This window comes from Alosa pseudoharengus, unplaced genomic scaffold (genome assembly GCF_046254945.1).
Source record: "Alosa pseudoharengus isolate Yale_2024_CS ecotype anadromous, Long Island Sound unplaced genomic scaffold, YU_APseudo_1.1 YU_APseudo_1.1_scf_10, whole genome shotgun sequence".
In the NCBI taxonomy this organism is placed as follows: Eukaryota; Metazoa; Chordata; class Actinopteri; order Clupeiformes; family Clupeidae; genus Alosa; species Alosa pseudoharengus.
Window position 1 is genome coordinate 18,863,135 of NW_027468565.1, and position 15,000 is coordinate 18,878,134.

General features: G+C 47.2%; 1 protein-coding gene across 1 annotated transcript in view; it reads left to right on the forward strand.

The window, feature by feature from the left end:
- Window positions 1-15,000, forward strand: part of megf11 (multiple EGF-like-domains 11) — a 152,754-nt gene that overhangs the window by 60,960 nt on the left and 76,794 nt on the right. Inside the window, exons 4-7 of the mRNA XM_076266581.1 lie at window positions 89-209; window positions 1,415-1,551; window positions 5,036-5,248; window positions 7,050-7,224. Coding sequence (XP_076122696.1) covers window positions 89-209; window positions 1,415-1,551; window positions 5,036-5,248; window positions 7,050-7,224 — 646 coding nt within the window. The remainder of the gene's footprint in view (window positions 1-88; window positions 210-1,414; window positions 1,552-5,035; window positions 5,249-7,049; window positions 7,225-15,000) is intronic.

The window sequence follows — 15,000 nt, forward strand, 5'->3', positions numbered from 1 at the left end:
GTGTGTGCGTGCGTGCGTCTGTGCGTGCGTGCGTGCATGCGTGCGTGCATGCGTGCGTGCATGTGTGTGTGCATGTGTGTGTTTCTAGCTGTGGAGAGCGGTGTCCCTCTGGCAGCCATGGGCCACAGTGTGAGCAGCGTTGTCCCTGTCAGAATGGAGGAACCTGCCACCACATCACCGGAGAGTGCTCCTGCCCCGCCGGCTGGACGGTACGACAGACAGAACGAGAGAGGGGGGGGGGACTTTACCTTGAATCCAACTCCTCTTAAGGCTCCGTGATTACAGTATTATTGTGCTACTTATCCCCAGTCCTTTTGGAAAGGGTGCTCAGTGTTCCCTGTGCTGCAGGACATTTGAAAGGAAGCAGGAAGCACATTTGTGAAGCGTGTAGAGGAGCCCAACAGCTCTTACCACTTCATATGTCCAGGTGATTTCAGTCCCATAGGAATCTTCCTCAGCAAAAAAGACAACAGGAGCAGAGAGGCCCACCATATCACCACAGAGGGATCTTACCACACCAGATGGATGATAGGACAGAGAGAGAGGGGGGGGGTAGATGGAAAGAGTGACAGAAGTGAGAAATAGACAGGAGAAGAAAGGAGGGGAGAGTGAGAGAGAAAGGCACATGGAGACAGTGAAAGAGAGAGAGAGAGAGAGCAAAGCACAATTAGAGATGGACATAAAATAGTTTAATAGCAGGAGCGAATTTATCAGTAAAAGACCATCAAAAGAGAAAAGGAAGCCATTATTGAAGGAATGAAGACAAAGAAAATGTAAAACATTTAACACAAGAGAGGAATGGGGATATAGTAAGAAGTTAGAGAGAGAATGAACAAGAGGATTGTGAGTGTGTGAAGCGGGGGGGGGGGGTTCTCAGTGCAGGGACATGTAGAGGGTAAAAGCTGGGAGGAGATATGAGGAGGAGAAAGAGGAGGAGGAGGAAAACGAGGGAGCGATAAAGAAAACTAGAGGAGAAGAGGGAGTAGGAAGGACAGAGGATATACGCTGGATGTGTGTCAGTGTGTATGAGAGGAGTGTGTGTCCGTGTGTGTTAGTGAGGTCCAGCTGGGTGGGCGAGATAGATGGACAGCCCGGGAGAGGCGTGAGGGGGGACATGGGGGAGTCTGTCTTTCTGTCTTCCTCCAAACATCCCCAAAGTCCCACTGAAGTCATCCTCATTAAAACAGCCGTTGTGAAGTTTTCACAGCCTGACTTGCATCTCTCTTAGACTCGCTTTAAACCCTCTTTAAACGCTTAAAGAGGCAGGGCAAGCATTAATGCTTTCCATAGGATTTGTAAGGATTAGCTTGCAACCCCCCACTGCCCCCCTCCCTCCCCCTCAGACACCCCCCTGCCCCCTACCCCCATTGCTAAAGCTAATACTGACGCGCCCCGTCTCTAAATTGGTCCACAGGGTTCCGTGTGTGCCCAGCCGTGCCCGTTTGGCAAGTACGGCATCAATTGTGCCAAGGAATGTTCGTGCCGCAATGGCGGGCTATGTGACCACATCACGGGCCAGTGCGAATGCATGGCAGGCTACAGCGGTAGCAGGTAAGTGGAGGCTTTTGTCATGGACAGGAAGTCATGGGCAGAACACAGATAATGACTGGAGTAAAGAACATGGAGAAGAAATCATTAATGATCAAAAGTGACGGCAGAATAAACATATGAAACGCAAAGCATCAAAAAGCCGACAAATATCAAAATTACTTGGGGCTGAATATGGGGGACGGTGTATCACATATCAAAATGACTTGAGACCGAATATGAGGGACAGTGTATCAAATGTCTTTTTGCAACATCTTCAGGAAATATATGGGGGTAAAAGCATGAGTGCTCTTATTTATATGGTGAGCAGTATGGCAAGTGGTCCTGTACCAGTTAAAGCAACACCAAAGAACTTTTCCTTTGTCGCACGCACGCTATTTGTTTATCCAGCTCCGGCTTTGCAAATAACGATGTCCACAGACAAGGTAGAATATGTTATAAGTATATAAGTATATATATTCTTTTGATCCTGTGAGGGAAATTTGGTCTCTGCATTTATCCCAATCCGTGAATTAGTGAAACACACAGCACACAGTGTACACACAGTGAGGTGAAGCACACACTAATCCCGGCGCAGTGAGCTGCCTGCAACAACAGCGGTGCTCGGGGAGCAGTGAGGGATTAGGTGCCTTGCTCAAGGGCACTTCAGCCGCTTCCTACTGGTCGGGGTTCGAACCGGCAACCCTCCGGTTCCATGTCCGAAGCGCTAACCAGTAGGCTACGGCTGCCCATGATGCATGATTTTATGAAAGTATGATGTATTGCGACATCATGCAAGTCAAATTTGTAGTTTCTTATGTCTCATTCCATCGAACGGCAGATCCGCTACCCGATCTGGCAAACTTACATAGTGCGGTTATAGCCGATAGAGGGCCGCAAGGCGAATGCAGATGTGCCGTTCACCCTGTTACAAGTTAATGAACCACTGAAACAATTTTGGAAACATTATTTTAAGGTACAAAAAACTCTTTGGTGTTGCTTTAAAGGTCATTACTTACTGGGCAAAATCATTTAGTTAATCTAACACCACATGCACGGCCCTACGTGGGTCGGTCAGCACAAGGCTTGAGTGCTCGAGTGTATCCACGCAGAAACGTTACTAATTGCTCAACCCATTTGTGCTTGATGGCGCCCTGCATTGTGTCAGTAGGCCTACATTAGCTAGCACTGATATCACAGCTGGTTTTCGCTCTGTGGATCACAATGCTGAAGCCTGGTCGGAGGGGCATGTTACCGTTCCAAATTAGAGCCCATATGGTTTCCAATGACTGGCATCTAAAGCCTTAAAAATAAAAACAAGTATTAACTTCCCTAAATATCTAGTTCTAAATGTATTGAGGGAAAGAGAAAATTAGAGTGTATATTTTTCTGTTATTGTTTCTTAGGGAGTTATAGCATATGAAAAACCAAAGTGAGACAAATGCTTTTTCTAATGTGCAGTGCTTGTCCATTTGTAGTTTTTCTTCTGGAAGTGTAGCTTGTTGTGCTGAACTTGTGCTGTGCGTTATTTTTGATAGGGGATCATGCTGGTTCAGTGGAGCGGTAGCTGCAGAAAGCCTGCTTTAGCTGACACCCTGTGCTTTTACTATAACAATGCAGGCAAATCCTGCCCACCCACCGCCTCTCTCTAAATAGGGCTAGTAAACAGAGCATTACACACACACACACACACACACACACACACACACAGGCACACACACACACACACCTCGTTCAACCCCTCCTCCCTGGCCACACATTCTCCCTCACTAATGTCCTGGTGAGCATTACGCTGGCTGTCTAGGTTATTAAATCCTGTTTGTGACACCAGGGCTTTTGTCTCCCTCTGCCCCCACTCCACCTCGCTCCACCTCCCTGCTCCATCCGCTTGCTCCACCCGCTCACCCCCATGTCGGAGCGCCGTACTGGTTTAGATAGCAGCGCACCATTAATTACATCTAATGGAGTTTTATTAGGAGTCGGAGGAGATCCAGGGATCTCTTCATTTCGCCTCGTCTCGTCCAGCAACAGAGCGGAACGGCCCCAGGTTTATTAGTCGAGTTTAAGTGATCGTCAGAGGGATCAAAACACTTCCTGAGCCTCCGTCTCTCTTTCTCTCTCTCTCTCTCTCTCTTTCTCTCTGTCACGCTGTCTCCCCTCCAAAAAAAATACCCTAAATTGCCCTCATTCATTTTATCCATGACAGGAGAATTAACCTAGCAGGTATAATCTGAGATTGTATTAGCCCCCACCTATGCCTGGCCCGTATAATAACGCTGGAGTCTCCAGACGCCGCCGCAGCCAATGTAATTTCAACATGAAACATAACTAGTCCATTTTATAATTTAATTAAGCTATTTATCTAGCTCATAATGGCTGTGCCAGACACTTGAGATTGATAGCCTGCCATGTGTGTAGATTTCACTTCCTGTAGGAACAGAAAAATCCTCTGCTTAAGTGTCTTTGCCATTCTGCTCAGGTAATCAGCTAATCACACACGCTGGAGTTCATGATGATGCACTCACTGTGCTTTTGCACAATGGTTGGTGTTGAGTTGAGAGGATGTGTGTGTGTGAGGGTGTGTATGTCATTGTGTTCTGTGTGTGTGTGTGTGTTATTGTGTTCTGTGTGTGTATGTGTCTCACCTTGGTTTGCTCAGGGTGATGATGAATGCAGAGTGTGTGTGTGAGTGAGAGAGAGTGAGAGAGAGAGAGAGATAGAGAGAGTGTGTGTGTGTGTGTGTGTGTGTGTGTGTGTGTGTGTGTATGTATGTATGTGTGTGCGTGTGCGTGTGTCTGTGTCTGTGTGTGTGTGTCTGTGTGTTTCATCTGGCTCAGGGATCTTAAAGTAGAGTGTGTGGGGGTGGGGGGGTATTAGCCCAGTCTGTTGACCTTTGACCCTTTGATTAGCGAGACTCAGTAGATAACGACCCACGCTGGTGTTCTCTTAATGTTCGCGCTCCACCCCCTCCCACTCCTGTGGCAGACAGCAGTGCATTCTGGGCCACGTCTCATTATCAAGGTCAACATTCTGCTCAAACATTTACTCCACTGTTTGAAAGGAAGACTCTTCTGCTTCAGTGACACAGAACGTGTCTCTCTCTCTCTCTCTCTCTCTCTCCCTCCCTCTCTCTGTCTGTCATCCTTGTTTGTTGTGTCATTCTTCATCTGTCTTCATTTCTTCCCCTCCTGTCTTCCCTTCTTCCTCTCTTCCTCTCTCATTCTCTCTCTCTCTCCCTGTCTGTCTCACCCTTCTCCTTCTTTCTTTCCCTCTATCTCTCTCTCTCCCACCTCTTAATCCTGCTCACTCTCTTCTGCTTTTTTCTGTTTATCTCTCTTCCTCACTCCCTTTCACTCTCTCTCTCCCTCCCTTCCTCTATTCCTCTCTCTCTCCCTCCCCTCACTCCTCTTTCTCCCTCCCAATATCTTACCCCCCCCCCTCTCTCTCTCTCTCTCTCGCTCTCTCTCTCTCTCTCTTCTCTTTCACCCTGCGTATCTCTGCTGCTCAGGTGCCAAGAGGAATGCCCAGTTGGCACCTACGGTCCTCAGTGTGGCCTGCACTGCGACTGCCAGAACGGTGCCAAGTGCTACCACATCAACGGTGCCTGCCTGTGCGATACCGGCTTCAAAGGGCCGCACTGCCAGGACCGGTTCTGCCCGCCGGGACTCTACGGGCTCATCTGCGATAAGTACTGCCCCTGCAACACCACCAACACCATCAGGTAGTGTAGCAACACCACCACCACCTTCACACCCTGCACCGCCATCATACCAGAGGGCCACTAGTTGTGTTAGACGCTTCTCCAAAGTGTCTCACAGTGTGTGTGTGCGTGTGTGTGTGCGTGTGTGTGTGTGTGTGCGTGCGTGCGTGTGTGTGTGTGTGTGTGTGTGTGTGATGCCTATTTGCTATGCAGAGCCAAGCAAAAGCAAAACAACCAAAACTGAGCAAATATCCAAAAATGTGTTAAAGTTTGTTAACTGTGAAAAAGTTAAATAAAATATAATTTCCTGAATTATTTACATTACAGTTCAGTTACAATTCATATTTGGTGCTGCACTAGACAACACCATCACTATAGTAACGTTATGCTGTCACAATATGGCCAGGTAAAAAAAAGCTCACTCCAAATGAACTGACAAGTACAGTGCTACAGAAATACTATCAATATGGTTGAGGTACCACTCACACACTTGAATGTGTGTCCTTTAAACAGACACTCACACACACTCAAATAAAACTAACAGCAGTTACTCAAGCACCCTTGAAACTCTAGAGTCAGTCTTGTATGACCCGGCGAACACCTTCAGTATAATTGAATATTTACAGTGGTCAGATGGCAGACAGTGTAATAACACCCCCCCCCCCCCCCCCGGCCCTTCCTGTTCCCCAGCCCTGGGAGGAAGGGGGTAGTGTGAAACAAGCTCACAGTTTAATATGGAAACTCTACCTGCGAGGGTGAAACAAGCTCACAGTTTAATACGGAAACTACACCTGCAAAGATGAAAGCAGCTCACAGTTAAAGACTGATAGTACATCTGCAAGGGTGAAAGCATCTCATAGTTGAACATGGACTCTACAGTTGCTAGATTGAAAGTAGCTCTCATTGTAACACCAAGACGACATCTGCATAAAAGACAACAGCAGCACCAGCATTACTCTGTTCAACAGCAGAGCAGGGGCCGGTGATTAAGCACTGACAGCTCAGGTGCATATGAAGGAGACGCTCCCAGAATTCGCTTGACTTCGTTTGACTTGTGAGGCGAATCCTGAGTGCCGTGCAGCTCGGCCAAAGCCAATCGCTTGCTCTTTACGGCGACCCTCTCCTCATGCATTATTGCTCGGCCGCGTTCAGGCCTAATGCAATGTTAATGCCCCAGACTCGGGCAAGTTGGGCGCTAGTAACTGTAGAGCTCATTACAGTGTGAAGGAGGGAGAGAGGACGCGGCATCAATCTGCGAGCCATAGTAGCACACACACACACACGCACGCACGGACACACACGCTCACGCACACACACACACACGCACGCACGGACACGCACGCTCACACGCTGGGATGGATGGCTGGATGGCTGTCAGGCTGTGTGTCGAAGTTCACAAGAGTGTGTTGTTTTGGATTTGGCTCATTGCCCACGTCATGGTGTGTGTGTGTATGTGTGTGTGTGTGAGTCTCTCTCTCTCTCTGTGTGTCTGTGTGAGTCTCTCTCTCTGTCACTCCTGTGACACTCTGTAGCTCACTCTCTTCCTGTGACATTCTCTGTAGCTCACTCTTCCTTTAACACTCTGTAGCTCACTCTCTCTTTCTGTGACATTCTCTGTAGCTCACTCTCTTCCCTTGACTTCCTCTCTCTCCTCTTCTCTGTGTCTCTCTATTACAAAGGTGTGTGCTGAAAGTAACCATGAAATAATGATTGTTGTTTTGCTTTTATTTGTCCTTTGACGACATTGTTTATGTCATGTCAATAAAAAAACTAATTTAAATTGAGCTCTCTCTCTCTCTCTCTCTCTTTCTTTCTTTCTCAGCTGCCACCCACTGTCCGGTGAGTGTTCTTGTGCCGCTGGGTGGACTGGCCTCTACTGCAACGAGACCTGCCCTCCCGGTTACCATGGCGAGGACTGCAATGACCCGTGCCAGTGCGCCAACGGGGCGGACTGCCACGGCATCACCGGCGCCTGCATATGCGCCCCTGGATACATGGTGAGGTCCCAGACGTTAGAGGTCACAGAAAGGTCACCCAGCGTCTACGTGTGGAAGTTTAATTGGGTGTGATGATATAAACAGGGCTTCAAGTTCTCAGGCACTGTGCCAGGCATGGGCCAGGCCATCTAAGAACTCAAAACAGTAGGTAATAATATATGACTGCTTCATTTCCAATAGATTCAGGCACGGGAATTGTCTTCTTTAAGCTCTGTATTTTCACTGCAGTGTAAACTGCTAAATGAATAAGTATGCCAGAGTTTACACAGAATCATAGTCATAATCATGGTTCAAAGGTTACAAAGGGTCCTTGTAAGTGTCAGTGTTTATGTAAGCTGTTAGGGCATTATGTCTTTTCAGCTCAAATAACTAAAAAAAATTTGAACAGTTTTCAAGTTCATGTAAGGTCTTTGTGTGGTTCAGAGATTGTAGGAGCTATGGTGAGTCCTGGCTTCTTCCAATTATTGGTCTCTCTTTTGACTTCAAACATGAAAACACCAAAACGATCCAATCAAGTGCCTTCTGGCTCTTCTGCCCCTCATACAGCTATCTCTAAAGATCATCCAGAAATCTCTAAAAGTCTTGTGTTATAGACCTCTATGTCAGCTGGCTCTTATATAATCCTTCTGAGGACTTTTCTACAGCGTACTGTTGTGCAGAGCCCTTTTCAAACTCTAAATCCCATTTTGACCCCATGTGTTCTCCATACAAAAAGTACTGGTTAAGACTTGTAGGTCGTTTACAAAATCATACGGATTTAAATGATTGAAAAATGCATAACATATCATTCTTCTGGAGTATAAATTGTCCTTTATGGAATCAAGCAACGCAGCTATGAAAGGATCATCCCTTATGTTTGATATGATAATAATCCCCAAACTTCTGGTAAGTTTCTGTGACACCAATCAATAAGTAGTTACACCTTTCAAATTAAAATCAGTCATTGATGTCTGTTTGTGGCATCTGAAAATGCATTGTAGAGGTGTTTTCATGTCTCCCAAATGCTCACTTAATCAATCACACTGGTATGCATAATGCATTAAGGGTCCCCCGTGGGGAGTAGAATGAACGGTGGTGTGTGTGTGTGTGTGTGTGTGGGGGGGGGGGGGATCGCAAGGTGTCCACCATCACAAACGCTACATTCTGCACAGGAGAGACCAGATGGAACTGCCCGCAAACAACAATGTGTTTCCCTTACAAATCCAATGCAATCATGGCAAATGGTGATCAGTGGAGGGTGCAGAAAACAGCAGCTTCAAGTGGGGGAGAGATGATGGGCTCGCACAACCATTACGTGGTTGAGTAAGAAGGAGGATTTAGTTTCTTGTGGAATCACAGACCTCACAGACCCGAGCCTGTCATCTGTCTATAAAGATCCTGTCATTGTGTCATGTTCTCAGTGAGACGGGTGTGTGTGTGAATGTCAGAGAAGAAAAGGCACTTCTTTTTGAAAATGATCACACAGGTGCCTTCTGGGAGATGCACTCACTCTTTTCTTCCACTACTGCAATCTTTTTTCACCCACAGTCCCTCTCACAGCCTCTCTCTCTCTTTCAGAGTCCCTCTCACAGCCTCTCTCTCTCTCAGAGTGCGTCTTTCTCTCTCTTTCTCTCTCTCTCTCAGAGTCCCTCTCACAGCCTCTCTCTCTCTCTCTCAGAGTGCGTCTTTCTCTCTCTTTCTCTCTCTCTCTCAGAGTGCGTCTTTCTCTCTCTTTCTCTCTCTCTCTCAGAGTCCCTCTCACAGCCTCTCTCTCTCTCTCTCAGAGTGCGTCTTTCTCTCTCTTTCTCTCTCTCTCTCAGAGTGCGTCTTTCTCTCTCTTTCTCTCTCTCTCTCAGAGTGCGTCTTTCTCTCTCTTTCTCTCTCTCTCTCAGAGTGCCTCTCACAGCCTCTCTCAATTCAGTTCCATTCGAGGTTGCTTTATTAGCATGACTGTAAGTGAGTACAGTGTTGCCAAAGCACAATTAAAACAGCATAACAATTAGAACATTGACAGCATACAGGAAACAGTAACATAAAGAATTGTGTATATACACTCACTTTCTCTCTTTTTCCACACACACACACACACACACACACACACACACACACACACACAGACACACACACACACACACACACACACACACACACACGGGCAGCATACACATTATAATACATTGGATTAATTACAGACATTAGGTCGGGCATTGTGGCAAAGTGTCCGACTCACTGTCCCTCATGTCGTGGCAAGCTGTAACGTATTTTGCGGCCAGCGGAGCAGTCAATCCTTCTCCTAGCAGGTGGGCCAATTTATCACAGTCTTTAAGGGAGCTAAAATGTGGAATTTTATTTGAGAAAAATATCTTTTTCTAATCTGTTCAAACTTTGGACAGTATAGGAGAAAGTGCATCTCTGTTTCAACCTCACCAGTCATACAGTGACCACAGAGCCGCTGTTCTTTGGGAAGCCATTATTTTTTGTACCAGCCTTTCTCTATGGCAAGGCTGTGGTCACTTAGCCTGTACTTGGTAAGAATCTGTCTCTGCTTTGTATCTCTGACGGTGGAGAGGTACTCTGCCAATTCATAATCTCGTTTTAGTGACAAGTAACATTCAAATTTGGATTGTGATTTTGTTTGATCATCCCAATGTTCCAGATACTTATTCTTACTTTGATTCATAATTTGTTTTACTTTGATCTGATTTTGAAAAGCAGTGCTGGTCTGAGATCGATGGGTTAGAGTATTAGTTAACTTCAGAACCAACTGGCAAAGGGGACTGGTTTTAGGGCTGACCTCTTGGGTTTTGTATGCTTGAAACTGTATGGTGTTCTCGTCACTAGAATTTAGGTGGATCCAGAATTTTAAAGATCTTTTTTGTATATTTAATGCCAATGGGAATCTGCCTAAATCTGCATGCATTTGTTGGTGTTTTCCTTTGGACTCTAAGAATGTTTCTAATAAATTCTGCATGTAGGGATTCAGTGGGATGTTTGTCCAATCTAGTACTCTCTCTCTCTGAGTGCGTCTTTCTCTCTCTCTCTCTCAGAGTACCTCTCCTACCCTCTGCCCCTTTTTGTAACTTTCCTTTCTCTATGGGCAGGTTTTGGTTTTACCCTTTTTCTCTGGTTCTCACTATCCAAGTCTCACTTACTCAATCACACACACACACACACACACACACACACACACACACACACACACACACACACACACACACACACACACACACACACACACACACACACACACACACACACACACACACACTCACTCACAAACAGCTGCTCTCATTTTCTCTCTCTCACACTTACACTCACTCATACACACACAAACACACACACACACACAAATACACACACATACACACAACATGATTGGGAACAAGATGAGACTCTTTTGCTGGGTGGGACCAGTGCTTGTCCCCTAATAGATGAAGCCTCTTGAGCAGCAGGTTTGGAGTTGGACTTGCATGAAGCCCTTGGCGGGGGAGCGAGGCTGCCCCTCACACTGAGCATGTGCAGTGGTGGCGGCAATGGAACCAGATGCAGGAGAAGGGGGGGGGGGGGCTGAGTGGTCTCCCCTGGACACGGCTCTCCAGGCCATTAATAATAAAGCACTCAGTTATGGAGCATCGTGTTTTACAAATCAAATAGCTGCATCTGCGCTACTCCGGCCCAAACCGGCAAGCATGGAGGACATATGTGAGCAGAATGAGAGAGAGGAAATCAGAGAAAGAGAGAAGAGAGCAGGATGAATGGAGAGAGTCAACAGAGAGAGAGAGTGAGAGAGAGAGAGAAGGGGATGAGACTGGAAAAAGAAAGGAAGAGGGAATGTGAGGAAAGTGAGAGGAGATAGAGAGAGGGAGAGGAGAGGAAGAGGAAGTGCAACAGTAGAAAGGTACGAGAGGAAACCCAATGTGGGGGAGAGAGATGAGATGAGACCGTTAGAAATAAAACATGAAAAGTATATTTAGCAGGAGGTATTAGTCAATAAATCACCTTTATCCATTTTATATTAGAGATTTTTCCTCTGCTTTCTCCTTGGAGGTCTTTTGGTCCTCAGGGTTTCTGCCTCTCATGCGGCTCACTTCATAAAGCCTCATGTTTCTTTCATTCAGCTGGAAAAGCGATGGACAGAGACACTGCCCACTACCAGAGCTGGCCTTGTAAGAAGTGTGTGTGTGTGTGTGTGAGAGAGAGAGCGAGGGCGAGAGGGATGGAGAGAAGTGGACATTGGAAGGGAAAGCAGTAGAATGGGCGAGAAAGAGTAAAAAAGAAAGACAAGAGGAAAGAGAGCAGATGAGAAAGGGACAGATTCAAAAGGAGAAAGAGAAATAGAGAGAATGGAGGAGATAGCAGAAGAGAGAGGTAGAATGAGAGAGAGAGAGATTCAAATGGAGGAAGAGAAATAGAGAGAATGGAAGAGATAGAAGAGAGAGAGGTAGAATGAGAGAGAGAGAGATTCAAATGGAGGAAGAGAAATAGAGAGAATGGAAGAGATAGCAGAAGAGAGAGAGAGGTAGAATGAGAGAGAGAGAGATACAGAGAGAGTGTGAGACAGACAGACAGCTCGAGTGGCAACACTACCCTGGCAGGCATGGCGCCGCGTCTCATGCCAGTGAAACGATTGGCGCTGGCGCCCAAGCGGAGGCACGAGCTGTGTCTTAATTTTCTCCACCTGCTCTGGGTGCTGGGGGGTTGGGGGGGTTGGGGGTGGCACGGGTGGGCATGGGAGGAGGACAGGAGGCTCTGCCAGCACCATTACAGACAGCGAGGGCAGCGCTGGCAGGCAGCAGGGCTTGACTCGGCGCAGCGGGCATAAAACGGGCGCGTCGAATCGAGCCTGTACACTTCGCTGTGCTGTAGCCCTTCTCTCTGATAGCGCACACAAAAGCCAGGCCTCGTTAATGGCGGGTAATGGAATTGCTTGCCGACGTTAACAGTCGGCTGTGGAGGCGGTGTGATGGTGGTGGTGGGAGGGGGTGAAGTGTTTTTATAGCAAAAGGTGGGAAAAGCTCGTTCTTATGCTACTTTTTGCCCCGAATGAGCCGCTGCCGTTTAAAGAGCTGACTTGCTGGCCAGATGAGATTGGATGGGGCACTGGAGGAGGTCATAATGGTGGTGTTCTCTGCCGTCTGTGTTTCATGATGGCCTGTTATAAATTGGACTCTGGTGATAGCTCTGACACCCTCAAGATAGATGATAGTAGCAGAACTAACGCGCACACACACACACACACACACACACACACACACACACACACACTTCCCTGAGCTGTGTGCCTTATTCCCTGTCCCTGTCTCATACATCCTTAGAGCCACTCAGTAAAATAGGCACCCATGTTTCTCATTTTGTTCGTGGCTAGATCATATTTTTGTCAGGTTTGGTTTTTCCTCCAACGCATTGTCCCTCCTGCTCTGATTTCAGAAGCAACAACATCAACATTTGGCCATTTCCCTCGTCCCCTTGCCCTGCCCAGCGCAAGCTCCTTGTCCAGCCCAAACTTCTGGTCACTAAGCCTGGAGACGGGAGCCGCAATTTAGTCCCCCCTGTGGAAGAGTGGCTTTATCCCCTCCAGGCCCGGGTCCAGGTCTCAGTGTCATTTCGGGGGATGAGAGCATAAGCCGGGCAGGCATCGGGGGGATCCCTCCAAATCCCTGCGGTCACCTGTGGTTGAGGGACCCTTTTGGTCCACAAGGTCACTGGCCAGTAAATTGGCTGTTGTGCAAGCAGGCTAAATACACGCAAGCACCCCGAGTGCAGTGGTACGGCTGGCTAACTAGGTGTTTTTCTCCTCTCCCCCGCCTTTCCACGTCCCACACACACACACACACACACGCACACACACACACACACACACACACACACACACACACACACACACACACACACACACCTCATATCTGGCTGTCCCTGCTCTAAAATAAGTGCCATTGTTAGCACTCCTGCAGCAATCTCTTCTTTTTCTTCGGGAGAACAAAGATTACAGTAGATGATTGATAAAAATTTAATTCGTAGATGTAAGCGTTTTATGTGGGTGGAAACCGTGGGGATAGGAGAGGAGCAAGACTCAAGAGCAGTGACAGTCGGGAGAGAGAGAGAGAAAGAGAGAGAGAGAGGGAGGGTGGGAGAGAGAGAGAGATGGAGGGAGGGAGAGAGAGAGGGAGGGTGGGAGACGGACGAGAGTAAGTATTAAATGAAAAGTAGAAAGACAGACAGAGAGAAGTGAGAGAGAGAGAGAGACAGAACTGAGGTACAGTGCAAGATGGAGACAAATTGAGAGTGAGACAAAAATGCAACAGCCAGGGCCGTTGCCAGCAGTTGAAAACATTCGGGGCTTAGCCCATAGAGTCTAAACGATTCCCATAATTCCCATTTTGCCTGCCCTTCCTGCTCACTTTAATATTAACCACTGACTCTAGCCTCATTTGTGCCACCTTGATTGCATATTATGGACACTAATATTTTGACAATGAAAGGATGTAATGACATGTTGCTATCTTGACATTTCTGTTTGCTATAAAAAAAACTAACAATATAGCCTATAGCCACCTAGCAAAGTGGCTTTTTAAATAGCAAGATGCATCATATGGTTCATGTTATGCTAAGCTTAAGGAGAACGAATCATTGTAGACTCACTAATTCGATTCTACAAAGGCAAAGTAGCCTACCTGAGTAGCCTAGATAGGCCAGCACTGTTTGGCCAGCTCCAAACTGTAGGCGAGTGAGTGCAGGGCAGGCTGATAACAAACCTGAACTTGTGGCCTAAATGATGACACAACAGCATAACTCCAACACCTCCTTGTCCTTGTTGCCTTTATGATTTCCTTATAACTTTCTTATACTAAATAGGAAATGCAAACAATGATATGCCCAAGCCTGGAACTGACTGATTCCTCTCTCTCTCTCTCTCAAATGCGTGCGTGCGCTCTAAGTAGCCTACGTTTCAAATTATGTTTTATGGTAAGGTAACGTTCAAGTAAGATCTGCTGCATAAAGGAGAGTGAGAGGAAACCCGTGTCCTGCTTTTATATTTGATAAATAGGTCCATCTCATCTCACAGTTTCAATGCACGATCCAAATAATGGTTTCATATTTGATAGTCAACTTTGCAAATTCGGGGCTACACTCAAAACTTTCGGGGCTGAAGCCCCGGCAAAATCGGCTGGCGACGGCCCTGGCAACAACACACATCGGAGAGACAGGCAGGACTCCGGTAGTCAGACAGACAGGAAGGACAGGCAGTCAGACAGACAGGAAGGACTTGGGTAGCCAGACAGACAGGAAGGACTTGGGTAGCCAGACAGACAGGCTCAAATACAAACAAACATATTAACAAAGAGAAAGAGGTGCAGAGAATGTTTTTTTTTCTCTCGCTCTCTCTCTCGTGCTCTCTCTCTCTTTTCCTTTCCCACTCCCCAGCCTCCCTCTACTTTCCTTTGTCATTCTCTTCTCCCCCTCTCTTCTTCCCCTTTATCTCCATATCTCTTTTCTCCCTCTCTCTGTTCCTCTTTTCTCCCTCTCTCCCTACCTGTATTGTTTCCTTTTCTCCATATCTCTGTATCTTTTTATCTCCCTCTCTCTCTCCCTTTCACACTCTCGCTCTTCCTGCCTTCCCCTCTTTATCCCTCACTCCCCCCCTCTCTCTCTCTCTCACTGGGCCAGAGGCACATCTCACCCTGGTGCTGCTGCTGCTGCTGCTACTACTGCTGCCGGTGATGCTGCTGCTCTCGGTGGGGCTCTCGGCAGCACGGTCGCCACGGCAGCGGCGGTTCCGGATGCTAATGACCCCAGCGT